Below are 18,738 nucleotides of genomic sequence, written 5' to 3'. Positions count from 1 at the left end.
CTCTAGGACTGACCGGTTTGTTCGCCTTGCAGTCCAAGGGACTCGCAAGAGTCTTCTCCAGCACCAGAGTTCAAAAGCCTCAATTCTTTGACGCTCGGCCTTCCTTATGGTCCAACTTTCGCAGCCATACATTGCAACTGGGAAGACCATAGCCTTGACTAAACGCACTTTTGTTGGCAGGGTGATGTCTCTGCTTTTTAGGATGCTGTCTAGATTTGCCATAGCTTTCCTCCCCAGGAGCAAGCGTCTTTTAATTTCTTTGCTGCAGTCCCCATCTGCAGTGATCTTGGAGCCCAGGAAAATAAAATCTGTCACTATCTCCATTTCTTCCCCATCTATTTGCCAGGAATTGAGAGGGCCGGATGCCATGATCTTTGTTTTCTTGATGTTGAGTTTCAAGCCAACTTTTGCACTCTCCTCCTTCACCCGCATCAACAGGCTCTTTAGTTCCTCTTCACTTTCTGCCATTAGAGTGGTATCATCTGCATATCTGAGGTTGTTGATATTTCTCCCTGCAATCTTGATCCCAATTTGTGACTCCTCTAATCCCGCATTTCTCATGATGTGCTCTGCATACAAGTTAAATAGGCAAGGCGACAGTATACAGCCTTGCCGAACTCCTTTCTCAATTTTGAACCAGTCAGTGATTCCATGTACAGGTCTCACTGTTGCTTCTTGACCTGCATATAAATTTCTCAAGAGACAAATAAGATGCTCTGGTATTCCCATCTCTTTAAGAACTTGCCACAATTTGTTGTGCTCCACACAATCAAAGGCTTTAGCATAGTCAATGAAGCAGAAGTAGACGTTCTTCTGGTACTCCCTAGCTTTCTCCATGATCCAGCGTATGTTGGCAATTTGATCTCTAGTTCCTCTGCCTCTTCGAAATCCTGCCTGTACTTCTGGAAGTTCTCGGTCCAGATATTGCTGGAGCCTAGCTTGTAGGATTTTGAGCATAACTTTGCTAGCATGAGAAATTAGTGCAATGGTGCGGTAGTTTGAACATTCTTTGGCATTGCCCTTCTTTGGGATTGGAATGTAAACTGACCTTTTCCAATCCTGTGGCCATTGTTGAGTTTTCCAAATTTGCTGGCATATTGAGTGTAGCACTTTTACTGCATCGTCCTTTAAGATTTTGATTAGTTCAACTGGAATGCTGTCACCACCACTAGCTTTATTGTTGCTCAGACTTCCTAAGGCCCATTTGACTTCACATTCCAGGATGTCTGGCTCCAGGTCAGTAACTACCCCACTGTGGTCATCAGGGATGTTAAGCTCGCTCTTGTATAGTTGTTCTGTATAATTTTGCCACCTTTGTTTAATCTCTTCTGCTTCTGTGAGGTCCCTACCATTTTGGTCCCTTATCATACCCATCTTTGCATGAAACGTTCTCTTCATATCTCCAATTTTCTTGAAAAGATCTCTGGTCCTCCCCATTCTATTGTTTTCTTCTATTTGTTTGCACTGTTCATTTAAAAAGGCATTCTTATCTCTTCTAGCTTTTCTCTGGAATTCTGCATTCAATTGGGTGTATCTTTCTCTTTCTCCCTTGCCTTTCACTTCCCTTCTCTCCTTAGCTATTTGTAAAGCTTCCTCAGACAGCCATTTTGATTTCTTGCATTTCTTTTTCTTTGGGATGGTTTTAGTTGCTACCTCTTGTACAATGTTGCGAACCTCCGTCCATAGTTCTTCAGGCAATCTGTCTATCAGATCTAATTCCTTAAATCTATTTGTCACCTCTACTGTGTATTCGTTGGGGATATGATTTAGTTCATACCTGAGTGGCCTAGTGGTTTTCCCTACTTTCTTCAATTTAAGCCTAAATTTTGCAACAAGAAGCTCATGATCTGAACCACAATCAGCTCCTGGTCTTGTTTTCATTGACTGGATAGAACTTTTCCATCTTTGGCTGCAGAGCACATAGTCAATCTGATTTCTGTGTTGACCGTCTGGTGATGTCCTTGTGTAGAGTCGTCTCTTGGGTTGCTGGAAAAGAGTATTTGCTATGACCATTGTATTCTCTTGACAAAATTCTACCAGCCTGTGCCCTGCTTCATTTTGTACTCCAAGGCCAAACTTGCCTGTTATCCCGGTTATCTTTTGGCTTCCTACTTTAGCATTCCAATCCCCCATGATGATAAGCACATCATTTTTTGGCGTTGCTTCTAGAAGGTGTTGTAGGGCTTCATAGAACTGATCAACTTCATCCTCTTCAGCAGCAGTGGTTGGGGCATAGACCTGGATCACTGTGATGTTGAATGGTTTGCCTTGGATTCGAACTGAGATCATTCTGTCATTTTGGGGATTGTATCCCAGGACTGCTTTTCCTACTCTCTTATTGATTATGAAGGCTACTCCATTTCTTCTGCGAGATTCTTGTCCACAGTAGTATACCTGATGGTCATCTGAATTAAATTCACCCATTCCTGTCCATTTTAGTTCACTGATTCCTAAAATGTCGATGTTCAGTCTTGACATTTCTTGTTTAACCACATAACATTCTTTAGTTGTGCTAATAGCAAGATAGAATCATAGAATCATAGAGTTGTAAGGGGCCATACAGGCCATCTAGTCCAACCCCCTGCTCAACACAGGATCAGCCCTAAGCATCCTAAAGTATCCAAGAAAAGTGTGTATCCAACCTTTGCTTGAAGACTGCCAGTGAGGGGGAGCTCACCACCTCCTTAGGCAGCCTATTCCACTGCTGAACTACTCTGAAAAAATTCTTCCTGATATCTAGCCTATATCATTGTACTTGTAGTTTAAACTTGTACTTGTGGTTTGTGTGTCCTTTCCTCTGCAGCCAACGGGAACAGCATCTTGCCCACCTCCAAGTGACAACCTTTCAAATACTTAAAGAGGGCTATCATGTCCTCAAGTGTATAATTCCTAAGTGATGCACTCTGGTTCTCTTGTCTTTGTTTTTAATTAACATGTAGCTGTTCATTAACAGTGTTTGTTTGCATACATGCCCTTTTGATGGAGTCCCTCCCTGGAGGAGTAGGGAGTAAGGGGAGTTGCTTTGTAAAAGAGCATTTCAGCTTTGCTGGAAAACAACAAATTAATAGCAAGCATGGCCAGGAAAGCATTAGAAATATATTACTGTTGATTTCTCAACTGAGGGGATGTTGAGTAGCATATGGGTGCGGAGATTCTGTTTGCTGGATATCAGGTGGAGAGAACAAGGAAGAGAATGGACGTAACCCAGATGAGCAAAATGTCTCCAAGTAGGTGGTCCTGGAGAGCCTTACTCTGATGGACTGTAGGGTCTTTGGTGTACAGTTAAGAGATGTGATGTGGGAGCTCAGGCAGTGGGGTTTTGATTCTGCACAACATAACAGCATCCGCAGATGTGCAGGCCTTCTCTTGCTCTAATAATTTGAGTTTAAATTCCAGTCAAATATTTCTACAAACAGCCACTTGGTCTGCAATTTTTTGATCTACCTTTGTGAATGTACTGATCTATTTATTATCTTAGTGAGTTCATCTGTCTTCATTTTGCATTACCACAACATGGTTTACTTGTTATGTGGCTCCTTCAAAACCAATTGATGTGGAGCATATTTTGGATGTGAGTTCTGGAATGATGGTGGTGACAGAAGGCCTGAAAGAACAGACCTCTTTCAGAGGTTGCAAAGAGAGGCTTCTCGAAAGTAGTCATCTTCTGTTTAAAAGATATGTGTGCCAGTTATGAGGTACGCAGAAGCAGTTTTCAATTGTGATTGTTTTTTATCTTACTCTGCTGAACAGAGGCAATAGAAACTGTTGTAGTATCTTGCATTTGAAGTTTTGACTAAATTAACTGAAGTGTATCCCAAATAGAATAAACATTTGTTTGGTATAATGAGTAGAAAAAGATAGTGAAGGTGACTCTGGTTTTGACAAAGGTCAGCATACCGCCCCTATTCTGCGTAACTGTACCCTATTATCAGTTTCTTAAGGATGGGATCCCATACATGAATGCAACACAAGAGAAGAAACTTCAGCAAGGTCTTCATTCTGGAAATTGGATTGTCCAAAGGTAAAATTATTGCTATATTACTATTTTTGAATTGACTTACATTTTTTCCCTGGACAGTATTTGTTTTGGAAACAATTGGGGGATGCCAGAGAATGTCCTCTAGGCTAGACCAGGCCTACTCAGGAATGAGCTTAACTGTTCAAAGATCTGGCCTGACTGTCATTTCCTCTTCTATACTGGATCCCTCTATGCCTCTCTTTGATTGACAGTTGTTACCAGAAACACACACCCACGTATCTATGAGCAGTGGGGAATTGCTTTGCGAGAGGTTTGGTAACATTGCGTTAAGGATCATTTGCCAAAGTTTACAAGGTGATTATACCCTTTAGAACTCAAGGCAGACAACAAGTAGATATAGTAAAATGGTAAAATCTTAATTGGAAGGAAAATAATAAAAATAAATAAACAAACATATATCTGGCACACAAGCAGATAGGACTTCAAAGATGGAAAGGGGTTGCAGTAGATATATTTACCAGTCCTGAAGAGCAGAGAGGCAGAGAGCGACACAACCAACCAACAGCGTGAAGGGTGTTCCAAATGGTCCCAGATCAGAATCACACTTTGGCTTGGCAAATCCAGAGTTTTTATAGGTTTTGGGAGAGAGGGGGTCATGCTGAACTCGTGATGGTGGTGTGACAGGGGCATGGTGGGTACATGATGGAATTTTCCATGGGTAGGAAGTTGGGAAATGGCCTAGCCAGGTCCAGAGATGGGTATTAATGGGTCTACACAAATGGAGATAGGTCAATGGGTCTAGCTATGGTGGTGGGGGAAGTGATTTCCCCTAGCAGATTAGCTTAGAGTGAGAGGTGTGAGACAAAGGAACTTGCCTAGAAGCCTCTAGGCAAACGTGCTGTGCTGGCCAATCAATCAGCAATACAATGTCGTGGAGGTGGGGAAGAGGAAGGCAAGACATGGTTATTGGTGAATGTGCTATCAATAGGTGCTTCTGGATTATACTAGTCTCTAAAAGACGGAAATTATTGGGCAGTTGCTAGAAATAGGGAATAGTAGCAGGAGTATATTCCTGGCAAAACTTTTCCAAATGATGCCAATGGTTTCATAAGCAGGGTTCTGTAAAGAGGAGCAGGGGATTTCTGGGGCTGGGGCTGAATTCAGCTTGGAATTATGTTCTGTGCATTTTTCATCTTGCATTCCCACTAGTGTTCTGGACAAGGACAAAATGAAAAAAGTGATTGATGAAGTAACGTGCTGGGTGTCATCTGCAGAAGAGGGAGAGTCCTTGGTTCTTCATGACATATATGGTAGGAAGTTTGTTCCTTTTTCACTCTTCCACCTCATCTCAGGTTGTTGTGAAACCTTGGGGTTTCTTGATGGACCTGGGTGGATTTCCTGAATGGGTGGGAGTTAATTTTTTTAAATTTGTGATATGACCATATATGGTTATGTTGACCCACCCATCCCTCTCAAATGGCCAATCATGGGCATGCAGGGGTGGGAAGGGAGGGCATGTACACAGCTATGCTCCTCAACTGTATTCTGTAAGATCTCTCCACTTCTGGGGTTTCTTGAAACCTGAAGAATGTTTTAGGATTTTCTCAATATTTAAAAAGTTGAGAAAGGCTGCCCTAACTCCTTAATAACTTGTTCTTCCTCTTGCATCCTACTCCCTGTCCAGGACTTTTAATATTTTTTTCCTGTTTGCTTGTTTGTTGCCCGCACTTTTTGATAATAAGGCAATACTTCTGCACCTAAGCCCTGTTACCTGGATATGATGAATAATCTGTACAAACCTAGTTTCCACTGAAGAAAAGACTTCTGCAAGCCTTGATGCCTCCAAAATTATTCAAGTTCACTTTCTTATTGAGCTGAAACAGGGATGGTATTTTTCACATCCCTCTACTAAAAAAAAAAGTCACATTTGCTGAATTACTGCATAACTCTGTTGGGTACTCAAAGACTGAGAGATAAAAAATATATAAAAAGAAAGAAATATGGAATATATATGTATTTATTCCAAAGTGCACCAAAACTATACTTTAAAAACATTAGCACAGTCTACGTTTGAAGCAAGGAATATTTTGACTAAGAAGTCCTGAATCTATGGAACATGATACAATTCCATATCTCTAGGTTAGTAGCCTTGAACCAGTAGCACAGAGCCAACAATTCAGTATTTCTAAGATAATAACCTTGAAGCACAGTAAAACAGGACCAAATGCATTTCTGCCTCCAAGGCACACATGCACACTTTGACATAGAAACACATGTTAAAGACAAGGCAGGTTGATGATGCTTTGAGCCAGCAAAAAGACCAACGTTTCACGTATCTTATGAATCAGGTATTTTAATAAGAGATATTTTCAGGCCTTATAATCAACCTGCCTTGTATTTAAGAAGAAGAGTTGGTTCTTATATGTTGCTTTTCTCTACCCAAAGGAGTCTCAAAGCGACTTACATTCACCTTCCCTTTCCTCTCCCCACAACAGACACCCTGTTAGGCAGGTGAGGCTGAGAGAGCCCTGATATTACTGCTCGGTCAGAACAGCTTTATCAGTGCTGTGGCGAACCCAAGGCCACCCAGCTGGCTGCATGTGGAGGAGGAGCAGGGAATCAAACCTGGCTCGCCAGATTAGAAGCCCACTCTTAACCCCTACACCATGCTGGCTGTCATGTTTCTATTAATGCATGTTTCTATGTCAAAGTGTGCATATAGACAATAATTTGACCACTGAGGAAGGCCTTGGAGGCAGAAACACATTTGTTTCTGTTTTCTGTGGTTCAAGATTATCATCTTAGAATTGTTGAATTGGTTCAAGGCTATGAACCTAGAGAGATGGAATTATATCATGTTTCATCAATTCAGGACTTGATTCAGCCATACTGGACTTAATACTGACCAACAGGCAAGAGTTGGTGGATGAGGTGAAGGAGGTGGGGACCCTAGGGGGAAGTGACCATGTCCTCATAGAATTCCTTGTAAGCTTGTAGCCAGATGCGGATGTTGGATTTTCGTAGGGCAAACTTTAATAAACTCAGAGACATGATGAGTGTCATACCATGGACAAGAATGCTGGAAGCAAAGGTTTGGATACACACTTTTCTTGGATGCTTTGGGCTGATCCTGCGTTGAGCAGGGGGTTGGACTAGATGGCCTGTATGTTCCCTTCCAACCCTATGATTCTATGACTTCTTAGTCCAAATATTCGCTGCTTCAAGGGTGGAATTTTCCTATGTTTTTAAAGTACAGTTTTAGTGCACTGGAATAAATACATATATTTTAATTCTTTTTCTCTTTATATTATTTTCCCACTCAGTCTTTCGGTACCCAACTTTTGTTTCACTGGATTGTTTTTGCCCCCTTCTGTTTGTCTTTGCTTTGTACTGCATAACTTTTCGGAATCTTCTCTTTTTTCTTGGTAGGTTTCCATATGTTTGAGATACAGCTTGTTTTAAGACAAGCTCTCCAAGATATTTGGACGGTCCCTTTGGGAAGTAACAAAGTGAGTTAATACTGTGGCATCTAGACAGGCATCTAGACAGTTCTGAGAACTGGGAAAGGCATTAGTATATTTCTTGCCCATTTTACAATACAGCCTTCCACTTTTGGATCTTTGTGAGTTATATTAAACCTCTGGCAGAAGTGAATGAAAGTAGTTTATATTAGTATGTCCATAGAGGCTATAAATCAGAACTTTTGGACCCATGGTGCAGAAAAAAATTGACTGTTTTAGGCAGTTTCGAACACAGATCTTACAGACCTATCTCCTAACATATACTTATGCTAAATATTTGTGGTGCCTCAATAGCCTGCATGAGTTTGCTTTTTAATTGTTCTAGTATTGTTGACATTTACAGCCACTGTCAAATCTCTCATCTGTCGTATTTTAAAAATTGCTGCATATACCTGAGGCATAAACCTTCTCTTCTCCCAACTTGTGGAACTTATTTGTTTCAGTTAATGGTGAAGAAGATAAGTCCACGAGGTCGCTGGCTGCTAGAAAACACTTCTTATGACTCTTGCCGAAGAGAGCAAATTCTTCTTTCTGCAAGGGGTTTTACCAACCTTTTCTACATACTTGTGAAGGCAAAAAAGGTAAATCTCAGAAATTGGAACTATCTGTAATGATATTTCTTGCATATTAGATTTTCAAAGAGAGGGACAAAAATGAATGCAGTTAATTAACAGCATGCATTTCTCAAGGATTCTTTAAATAACATTTTGAAATTCCATCTGGAAGTTCTAAATGGGTTGTAAATACCATATCACGCCAATCTTGCTCCATCTACCTTGGCTTCCAGTTTGTTTCCAACTGCTATTCAAGGTCCTTGGCTTGACCCTCAGAGCCTTAGATCATTGGGGACCAACATACCTGAAATACTGTTTACTCTCTTCTGAACCAGCCTGATCATCATCATCATCATCATCATCATCATCATCATCATCATCAGTTTGATTTATTACCTGCCACTCCCAGATGGCTCGTGGGGGGTTACATATGTCTGAATAAAACCCCCCATTAAAACCCCAGACATAAAAACAACACAATTCATTAATCAGAAGAAGAAGATACAGCGGAAAAACTCACTCACTGTTCACATTCCCCTAATAAACATCTCTTAGAGGGGTTAGTGGGAAGAGGGGCGCAGATGAAACTTGCAAACTGCTACTCATTCTGCTCTATCCTGGAAGGGGGGCCATGAAGATCTTCCTAGCTACACCGGCCTCAACCATAGACCTGATGGAAAAGCTCCATTTTGCAGGCCCTGTGAAATGCCGAAAGCTCCTGCAAGGGCCCGCAGTTCCTCCAGGTCATCTTGGGAGGCCCTGCTTCAGATGTCTCTGCATTCTGTGATAGGCAGGTGACAACTTAGGAGAGGGCCTTTTTGGTCATGGCACCAAAACTCTGGAACTTTCTCCCCAGAGAGATTTGTCTTGCCCTCTTTTGTTGCCTTCTCATTCCAGCAGGTGAAATCTTTTTTGTTTCATTTGGCATTCCCTCAATAATCCCTCTTTCCTAACCAATATTTTCATGTTTTGTATGTATTTTAACTCTGTTTTTTTAACTATCTTTAAAATTGGTTTAATGATATAAGTTGGGGGGAGGGTTGATTTTAATGGTTTTTATAATGTAATTTTATCATGTATGTTTAAATTGTTAGCTGCTTTAGCAGCCAATGTAAGGGCAGAAAGGTAAAATACAAATTCTGTAAATAAATAACTGCACCTCTGACAGCAATTTTTACACTATGGTACAGAATCAGCGCAGTGTGTTGTATTCTAAAGATTTAGGTGGACATGCATTGCTTTGGAATGCACTTGGAATTTTATGCTAGATAAGTGCACTCTCTGTAGGAAGCCGACATATGGGAAACTAAGCTGTATGCCTCCCCCAGTTTGCAGTATTTTTGTACACAGGCTGTTTGCTTTCTTTGAAGTTGAGCGATATCCCACAAGCATCTAGAATTATTATAGGCATGTCGTTTGCTTCTGTACACATCCTTATCCATGGTTCCGCTATATATTTTTGAAACAGCCTGGGGGGTGGAATGTGTCCGGCTGTCCAAGTTGGAATAAGGCCATACCCTGATTGGCCCTGCCCCTGCAGCTCCTCTGTCCCTGGACTCTAGCCTCTTTGCTCTCAGATGCACCTCAGTGCCTGGAGCCAGCAGCAGGTAAGGGGAGAGGGCCCTGGGCAAACGGTCATTGTGGAGGGCCTGCTAAAGAGGGTCTCTTAGCCTGCTAGGCTGAGCCTGCTAACGAGGGCCTTCCAGCCATCTAAGCAAAGCCTCCTAATGAGGGCCTCTTGGCCTGCTAGTCTGGGCCTGCTAATGACCTCCCGGCCTGCTAACTGCCAGCTAAGGAGTTCTGTCCCGGACCTGCTAATGAGCTGGCCAGCAGCTGCCCACCTCACTTGATTCGGCTGCAAGCTGCGGCCAAAAGCCACCAAGCTGCCTGGCCGGGAGCCAGGGAAGGGACCCTTTCAAGGCCCGTTCTTAGGAACGGGCTTTGAAGATAGTTTTAAATAATTTACTTTTCTTTTGCTGTCCTTTTGCAAAAGGAGTTTGTGTTGTGCTATGTGTTCTGTTTTGGGAGTAAAACTCTCATTAAAGTATGTTGCTGCTTTCAGCCAAAGGATAACCCTGATCACTGGGAGGCCCTTATTTGGCATGACTGCAAAACAAATTAAATTTCTTCTCTTAAAAAGGAGCCTATTCTTGTTTACCATTGTTGTACTATGATGTGCTTGACAGTGTCATCTGTTTCCCTTTCTAGCCATTGGTGGGGCACAATATGCTGATGGATCTTCTGCATCTCTATGACAAATTTTACAATCCCCTTCCTGGTAATGTCTTTCTGCAGAAGCCACAGGATTTGTTGTGACTGTCCCCTATCCCTTGACTGGCTCTTTCTATTGTAATTTCCTCAGCAGAGTTTATTACTGAAGTGCTAAGTAGTTTTTTTAAGTAGAAAGATGGAGATATGATCACCATCTTCAAATACTTGAAGGGCTGTCATATAGAAGAAGGAGCAGAGTTGTTTTCTGTTGCTCCAGAGAGTCAGGCCAGAACCAATGGGTTGAAATTAGTTAAAAATAATTTTTGACTAAACATCTGGAAGAAGTTCCTGACAGAGCGGTTCCTCAGTGGAACAGGCTTCCTCGGGAGGTGATGGGTTCTCCTTCATTGGAAGAGGCTAGATAGCCATCTGACAGAAATGCTGATTTTATGAACTTAGGCAGATAGTGAGTGGGTGGGCAGGAAGGAATATGCCAGTGTTTGTCTCTTGTGGCCCCTCCTTGCATGCCCAAGGAATTGCTAAGCACCACTGTGGGATGGCAGGTGAATTTCCTCCAGGTCAGGCTGGATTCTGGATTTTTTTTGGGGGGGGGAATCATTTGGTCATGAAATTAGAGTCGTTGTGGGTAGGCAGGTAGTTGTGAGTTCCTGCATTGTGCAGGGAGTTGGACTAGATGACATTGGAGATCCCTTCCAGTTCTATGATGACAGAATGTGGTGTGGTGTTAACTGCTCCTGAGCCATTATCCCTGTTGAAGGATCTGTTATATGTTCAGTGCCTGGTCAATAGCTTAGTCCATTATCAAACTGGCACTTACTCTGCTCCCACCCCTCTTCCTTTTATTTTCAGAAGACTATGAGGAGTTTAAAAAGAATATACACACTCTGTTTCCTATCCTTATAGACACCAAGAATGTTGCAAAAGACGTTTGGAAGGTAATTTACATTATCTGCTTTCATTTTGTTCACAAAGCTCGTCACTCTCTCGTAATGTCAAAAGAAAATCTCACAACTCAGTGGTAGAATAAGTATGTTGCTTGCATTAAGTCCCATTCTCTGAAATCCCATGGATCTGGGCCTAGGAGAGATATCTGCCTGAGGACTTAGAAAGCACTAGATAGTGCTGCTATAGTTTTTTTTTTTTTCCTTCTCTGTGTAAGACAGCTTGATGCATTCTAGGACTCTCTTGACAAGGGAAGTCCACATTGCCTCATCTTTCCTGACATTTTGTGATCTGATGAAATTGGTCCTGGGTGTCTATGCTGTTGATTAGTAGGACAATATGTATTCTCAGTTGCATTGTCAGAAAATGAATAACTTTTTCTCCCCATGCAGCAGCAATGATTTTATTTTTTTGTCTTTCATCACAGAAGAGGATAAATGCTCACAGAGCAGTGATTCTTGAAGAAAGTGATTTTCAATTATCCTCCTTATTGTTGATTTTATGGCTCTGATGATTTAGTGTGTTGCCATGCATAGGTGAGGCTTATTCAGGAAGATAGATTCGGGTGGGTAGCCATGTTGGTCTGAAGCAGCAGAACAAAGTTTGAATCCAGTGACATCCTTCAGGCCGACTAAATTTTATTCAAGGTATGGGCTTTCTTGTGCACAGTAGAGTTCCTCAGACATAATTAAATGAGATTAGAAGTCCACGTATGTAGACAGAGGGTGAGCCATAAATTAGTAAACAGTGTAATAAAGATGTTTAATAGGAAGTTACCCTAGAGTTGGAATTCTGATCATAGTTCTTACTGCCTAGTTCAGCTGAAGTTTACCAATAGTAGAAGGAATGTATTAGGAAAATTGACCAAGTTCTCTCAAATGTCTTGGCATTCTCATGCTTCAAGGCTTATTGTTGAAATTGCTTAGGCTCCAATTTGTATACTGTATACCCAAACAAATGGAAATGTTGTCCACTGTGTCCGGTTGAACAAGGAAGGTACTTGAGAACAGAGGCTTCACTCACAAGTGGCAACTTTGTCCTTTTTATTGGGGCTGCTTTGCTTGTTACCTCACCCAATGTGGTACCTGGTGAGGTATAGCAGAAAAACTGGGATTCTTATGCACCACAAAGTTTTAAAAGATGATATTTAGGCACCTTCAATTGAGATTAACCCAGAAGAAAACACCGTTATGGGCAATGTCTAGGTTTGAGTCCAGGCTTTGAGAGTCAAAGCTCAAATCTTCCGTAGACAATGGCTGCCTTCCGAAGCTAATAAAATATGTAGTAATCCTGCTTTTGTTCTTGAGGAGAATAAGGAGGGGAGCATCAAAGCTGAAAGGACAAATGGGTTCTAGAAGTTATACACAGGTATGACTCACATTTATGTCTTGTCTTCTACTCTCCATAGTTCTTCAGTTCTTTCAAAAATCATGGCCTGTGTAAATGTATTTTCTTTTTAAACAGGAATTTCAGTTTCCTCAAGCCTCTAATCTTTTGGAGGTGTATGAAGTGCTGTGTAGGTGAGCCCTATAATTGTTTTGTTTCTGTATAGGACTGTCTGAAAAGAAAAGCACCTAGTTTCCCATTCTTAATGGAAGAATCGTTTCTTTCCATGTTTGTTGGTAGTTGAGGTTTCCAAAAGTCAAACTTAAATAATTCCTGTCTTTTGAATGTGAATGTGCATTGCTGTTCAGTTTTGAACATTGTATAACAAACAGACATAATAAAGAGCCATCAAGTCACAGTTAACTAACAGCAACTCTTTATGGGGTTTTCAAGGCAAGAGTTATTCAGAGGTAATTTGCCATTGTCTGCCTCTGCATATGAGCCCTGAATTTCCTTGGTGGTCTCTCACTCAAGTAGTAACTAACCATGACCAATCCTGTTTAGCTTTTCAGCTTTGACTATTCTGGGCTTTTCAGGCTGCTGAACAAGGGCAGCAAGTCACTGACAGCCAGCATGTCATAGCGGTCAAGAATGATGGACAAGAATAGTGGTTAGGAGTGCGGACTTCTAATCTGGCATGCCAGGTTCGATTCTGCACTCCCCTGCATGCAGCCAGCTGGGTGACCTTGGGCTCGCCATGGCACTGATAAAACTGTTCTGACCGGGCAGTGATATCAGGGCTTTCTCAGCCTCACCCACCTCACAGGGTGTCTGTTGTGGGGAGAGGAATGGGAAGGCGACTGTAAGCCGCTTTGAGCCTCCTTTGGGTAGGGAAACGCGGCATATAAGAACCAACTCTTCTTCTTCTTCTTCTTCTAATCTGGAGAGCTGGGTTTGATTCTTCACTCGACCACCGGAAGCCTGTTTGGCCCAATCTCACTTCTCTCAGAACTCTCTCAGCCCTAATTGCCTTACAAAGTGACTGTTGTGGGAAGAGAAAGGGAATGTGACTGTAAGCTGCTTTGAGACTCCCTAAGCAGGGTATAAAAACCCACTCTTCTTCTTACATGGGAGGCATTTTTCGGCCAAAATGTTTTAGTCTGAGATTAGGAGATTTGTTGAAAAGCTTTTAAGTATTCTGATACTTGATAGATTTTTAAAACAAGGTGGAGAAAGTCTTCTTTGAATATAGTTGCGTGAAATAATGTTTTTTGCATATATCCGTAGCCATAATATTACTCCTGAGAATTCTGATTTGACATGTATTATCTAGTAAAAAGTCTGGCTCTTCAGTGGAAAGAGACATGAAGTAGATTAAACAGTACTGCCATGGAAATAGACAACAGCGAACAGAAACCTGATAATGGATACCTTTCTTAACAGTGACATGAATCCCACAAATGCTACTTGTCCAGAGGTTTTTCATGCAAGTGACTGCCTCAGATATGGTACGTTTAGTTACAGAAGCTAACTCCTAGAGCGTAACCACCAAACCTGGTACAATGACGAGAAGTGTGTGTCCCCCCCCCCCACACACACACACTAACAGATTGATTTAGAATTGAACCAGTTGTCTGAATAAATTTTATGGTTGCTGTTCCTTCAATGATCTCATGGAGATCTCATGACTATGGAGGCTCAGGTCAAGAGAGTAGCGGGTCAGGCGTTTTTCTATCTTGGCCAGGCCCGACTACTAGCGCCCTACCTGTCCCCTGACCACTTGGCTACAGTGATCCATGCGACAGTCACCTCCAGAATAGATTTCTGTAACTTGCTCTATGCCAGCCTACCCTTGTCTCTGATCCGGAAACTCCAGCTAGTGCAAAACGCGGCTGCTCGGGTCCTCACTGGTACACCTCGGAGGGCCCACATCCAGCCTGTGCTAAGGCAGCTGCATTGGTTGCCAATTGCTGCCCGGATCAGGTTCAAGGTTCTGGTTTTGACCTTTAAGGCTATACGTGGGTTGGGACCTACATACCTGAAGGACCGCCTACCGCCCTATATCCCCCGCCGGGTTTTACGCTCAGCGGGGGAGAATCTCCTGATCGTTCCTGGCCCTAGAGAAGCGCGCCTGGCCTCAACCAGGGCCAGGGCCTTTTCGGTCCTGGCCCCTACCTGGTGGAATGAGCTCCCGGGTGAGCTGTGGGCCCAGCAGGACTTACCAGCATTCCTCCCCCTCCCCCCCCGGGACCTAGTAAGTTAGATCTCCTTCCCACCTTCCCTGCCGCTCTGATAGCAGGGGATAGGAATAATGAGAGCTTCCGCCATGTTGTGATTGTTTTTAAAGTCTTTTAATGGGTATTTTAATGGGGATAGGACTATTGTGACCAGCCACGAGCCTACGGGGAGTGGCGGGAAATAAATCTAATTAATAATAATAATAATAATAATAATAATAATGATAATGATAATAATAATGATAATAATGCTATGTTCATGCTATGTTGGACTTTCGGAAGAGAATGTGTGTACCTTGGATGCACTTGACTCATTTAGTGCTGAATTAGTTGCCCTGCACTAGTTCCTGGGGATATTACAAACAACCCATAACATTGGCATGATCTCTGCTTGTAGGATAAATTAGTGATGTCAGCATGGGGAAGCTCCAGTCAGGATATAGAAATTACCTACCTGTCTTTTCAAGGGAGCATCCCCTGCTACTGCTGTCATCCATAAACCACAGAACAAGCACTTCAGGACTCTGCTTGATAAACATGATCTCAAGCTTTGGAACCTGACATCAAATGCTTTCCTCTTAAACAGTGGTCCGCAACCTTTGTCAGGCTGCGGACCGCTGCGCCGGGGTGCGGGGAGAGGGCGACCCGGGGCCCCGCACGTGCGCGGCAGCCCCGGTGCAAACACGCATGCGCGGACTTGCCGTGCGTGCATGTTTGCGCCCCGCCGGACGCAAACGCGCACGCACGGCAAGTCTGCACGTGCGCGTTTGCGCCACCGGCATGCCGGCAGCCGCAGCTCCCTCTCCCCGCTCCTCCAGGCCGCAAGGAAATCGGCCACTGAAGCGGCCGATTAGCTTGCGGCCCGGCAAGCTTCTCTTCCCGCCACCTCCCAAAGCAAGAAGCTTGCTGGGCCGCAAGCTGATCGGCCGCTTTGGCAGCCGATTTGCTCGCAGCCTGGCGAGCTTCTCGCTGTGGGGGGGGGCGGGAAGAGGGAGCCGCGGCCCAGCACCGAAGCCTTCGCGGCCTGGGGGTTGGGGACCACTGCTCTTAAAGATCTGCACAGACTGTGTTCAGTTTCCATGCTTCTGTTTGTAGGATGATTTAAGCTAAAAGAGTTTCCATGGGCTGTCCAGAGAGATTTTACCTCTTTTTTCTGTTTTGTTGATCTACTTTCAGCTACAAAGAAGTCTCCCCATGAGGCAGCCTATGATGCCTTTCTCTGTGGATCAGGTATTGCTGTGATTTTCTGATTTCCAAAGTCTAAAACATCCCATTCCTTAGTCATTTTGCTAATTCAGTTTGTGGACTTCATGGGTCACTAATTTTGTTAACTGTTGTTGTTGTTAGGTGCGAAGTCGTGTCCGACCCATCGCGACCCCATGGACAATGATCCTCCAGCCCTTCCTGTCCTCTACCATTCCCCAGAGTCCATTTAAGTTTGCAACTACTACTTCAGTGACTCCATCCAGCCACCTCATTCTCTGTCGTCCCCTTCTTCTTTTGCCCTCAATCACTCCCAGCATTAGGCTCTTCTCCAGGGAGTCCTTCCTTCTCATGAGGTGGCCAAAGTATTTGAGTTTCATCTTCAGGATCTGGCCTTCTAAGGAGCAGTCAGGGCTGATCTCCTCTAGGACTCTCAAGAGTCTTCTCCAGCCTCAAAAGCCTCAATTCTTTGACGCTCGGGAATACCATAGCCTTGACTAGACGCACTTTTGTTGGCAGGTGATGTTGAGCAGGGGGTTGGACTAGATGGCCTATATGGCCCCTTCCAACTCTATGATTCTATGTCTCTGCTTTTTAGGATGCTGTCCAGATTTGCCATAGCTTTCCTCCCCAGGAGCAAGCGTCTTTTAATTTCTTTGCTGCAGTCTCCATCTGCAGTGATCTTGGAGCCCAGGAAAATAAAATATGTCACTACCTCCATTTCTTCCCCATCTATTTGCCAGGAATTGAGAGGGCCGGATGCCATGATCTGTTTTCTTGATGTTGACTTTCAAGCCAACTTTTGCAGTCTCCTCCTTCATCTGCATCAACAGGCTCTTTAGTTCCTCTTCACTTTCTGCCATTAGAGTGGTATCATCTGCATATCTGAGGTTGTTGATATTTCTCTCTGCAATCTTGATCCCAATTTGTGACTCCTCTAACCCCACCTTTCTCATGATGTGCTCCGCATACAAGTTAAATAGGCAAGGCGACAGTATAAAGCCTTGCTGAACTCCTTTCTCAATTTTGAACCAATCAGTGATTCCATGTTCAGTTCTCACTGTTGCTTCTTGACCTGCATATAGGTTTCTCAAGAGACAAATAAGATGCTCTGGTATTCCCATCTCTTTAAGAACTTGCCACAATTTGTTGTGCTCCACACAATCAAAGGCTTTAGCATAGTCAATGAAGCAGAAGTAGATGTTCTTCTGGAACTCCCTAGCTTTCTCCGTGATCCAGTGTATGTTGGCAATTTGATCTCTAGTTCCTCTGCCTCTTCAATGAAACCCTAAGAAAATGTATAACATGCACCTTCTTGTGGTGCTGGAAAAATGAAGGATCTGTGATAAATGCTTTTAGGACAGCTTTCCAGGTACTTTGAACATAATGAATTTACTGCCTCTATCCTCAGCCTACTTTTTTGCTCTGAAGAGGTAAAATCAGTCCAGATGGGTCCCTGCAGGTGGCATTCTATATATGTTTCCATCTTGTAAGACTGAGTGATGTTCTGGGATGTTCTTTATTTCCACAGTTTTAAGAAGACTAGATAATTAACAGTTCTTCCCCCTGTAGAAGGAGAGATGGAAGAGCAGATCAGAGGGTTTTTTTGAGTGTGAAGATTGGTCGTGGGGATTAATTGATAGTTCTTACCATGTTAGTGCTTATTAAGCTAACAAGTACCTATCTGAAAAGCACAGATACCAATAATACTTTATAGCTACTCAGAAATGTTTTGAAAGACTCAGGGACAGATTATGTTGCTTTGGGAGCAGATAGATTGAGAACAACTAATTCTTATTCTTAAATATCTGGTAAAAGAGAGGCAGTCTTTTGTGGGATGTTCCCCCAACTCCCAATGTGTAATACTGCTGAAGGTATGATTCACAGAGTTTATTTCTTTTTTAGTTCTTCTGAAAACAGCTCATTTGCTCCTTTGTAGAATCACTTGGTAAGTAATGGTTGGCAGTTTCAACATTTTGAAATGGATGGTGAGAATATTAGAAAAAATGCTTCAAATGATAAATTAAAGCAATTTACAGCAATGTAAGATCTAAACAGCAATAGTACAAAACAAAGGTTCCAGCAGCTTAAAGTTATAGGGAATGATTGGCAGAATGCTGTATGTACTTTTGTTGAGAATGGTGATAGTCATTTCACCTTGCTTAGTCACCCTACTATCTCAGCCTCCCACAGAGCCTCAGGTGACAGGAAAAGGGATTCTGGCTCACCCCCAGCCTTTTTTATTCCTACTTAGCCTGGACCTCACTGACACTTATCCCCTTCAAAGGCTGTGCTGCAACCATTGCAGTTTCCCTTCTTGTAAGAGGAAGATTGGCATTTTCACAGAAGGGAGGGGGAGCCTATATGCCTGTTGGTGTGGCCCTCCCCCAGCCTTTGCTGTGCAGGTTTGACTAATAGGCCGACACAGTGAATGAACAGTTGAGACACAATGTATATATTTCTGTAATAATATACAAGCACGATTATTAGAGATGTAATAAGAAAGGGGTAGTTCTTTGTATAAATTTGTAATAGTTTGTGGTAATGTGAGAATAAGTAAGCAGTTTTCGTTTAGAATATTATTTTGAAACAAAGCGTTAAGGTTACCGGTTTCTGTGGCTGAGTATTTGCAAACTTAACATGTTGTATTTTATTTCTCATTTTGCACTTATCCTTATATTTATTTATTTTCTTTTTTCTTTGAACTTTTATCTCAGTGTTTTTAAAATTTCCATTATGTGTAT

General features: G+C 42.7%; 1 protein-coding gene across 6 annotated transcripts in view; it reads left to right on the top strand.

The window, feature by feature from the left end:
• The window catches only part of PNLDC1 (PARN like ribonuclease domain containing exonuclease 1), a 49,606-nt gene that overhangs the window by 7,459 nt on the left and 23,409 nt on the right, over positions 1 to 18,738 (top strand). For 4 of the 6 annotated variants that reach the window (XM_077348370.1, XM_077348351.1, XM_077348327.1 and 1 more), the window contains exons 6-15: positions 3,933 to 4,021; positions 5,189 to 5,289; positions 7,409 to 7,488; positions 7,944 to 8,081; positions 10,263 to 10,332; positions 11,136 to 11,221; positions 12,693 to 12,748; positions 13,998 to 14,062; positions 15,968 to 16,021; positions 17,900 to 17,942. In XM_077348370.1, coding sequence (XP_077204485.1) covers positions 3,933 to 4,021; positions 5,189 to 5,289; positions 7,409 to 7,488; positions 7,944 to 8,081; positions 10,263 to 10,332; positions 11,136 to 11,221; positions 12,693 to 12,748; positions 13,998 to 14,062; positions 15,968 to 16,021; positions 17,900 to 17,942 — 782 coding nt within the window. The remainder of the gene's footprint in view (positions 1 to 3,932; positions 4,022 to 5,188; positions 5,290 to 7,408; positions 7,489 to 7,943; positions 8,082 to 10,262; positions 10,333 to 11,135; positions 11,222 to 12,692; positions 12,749 to 13,997; positions 14,063 to 15,967; positions 16,022 to 17,899; positions 17,943 to 18,738) is intronic. The other 2 variants (XM_077348341.1, XM_077348333.1) reach the window with 2 other exon arrangements.

Source organism: Paroedura picta, chromosome 1 (genome assembly GCF_049243985.1).
Source record: "Paroedura picta isolate Pp20150507F chromosome 1, Ppicta_v3.0, whole genome shotgun sequence".
Lineage (NCBI taxonomy): Eukaryota > Metazoa > Chordata > Lepidosauria > Squamata > Gekkonidae > Paroedura > Paroedura picta.
This window is presented reverse-complemented; position numbering and strand designations above follow the sequence as displayed.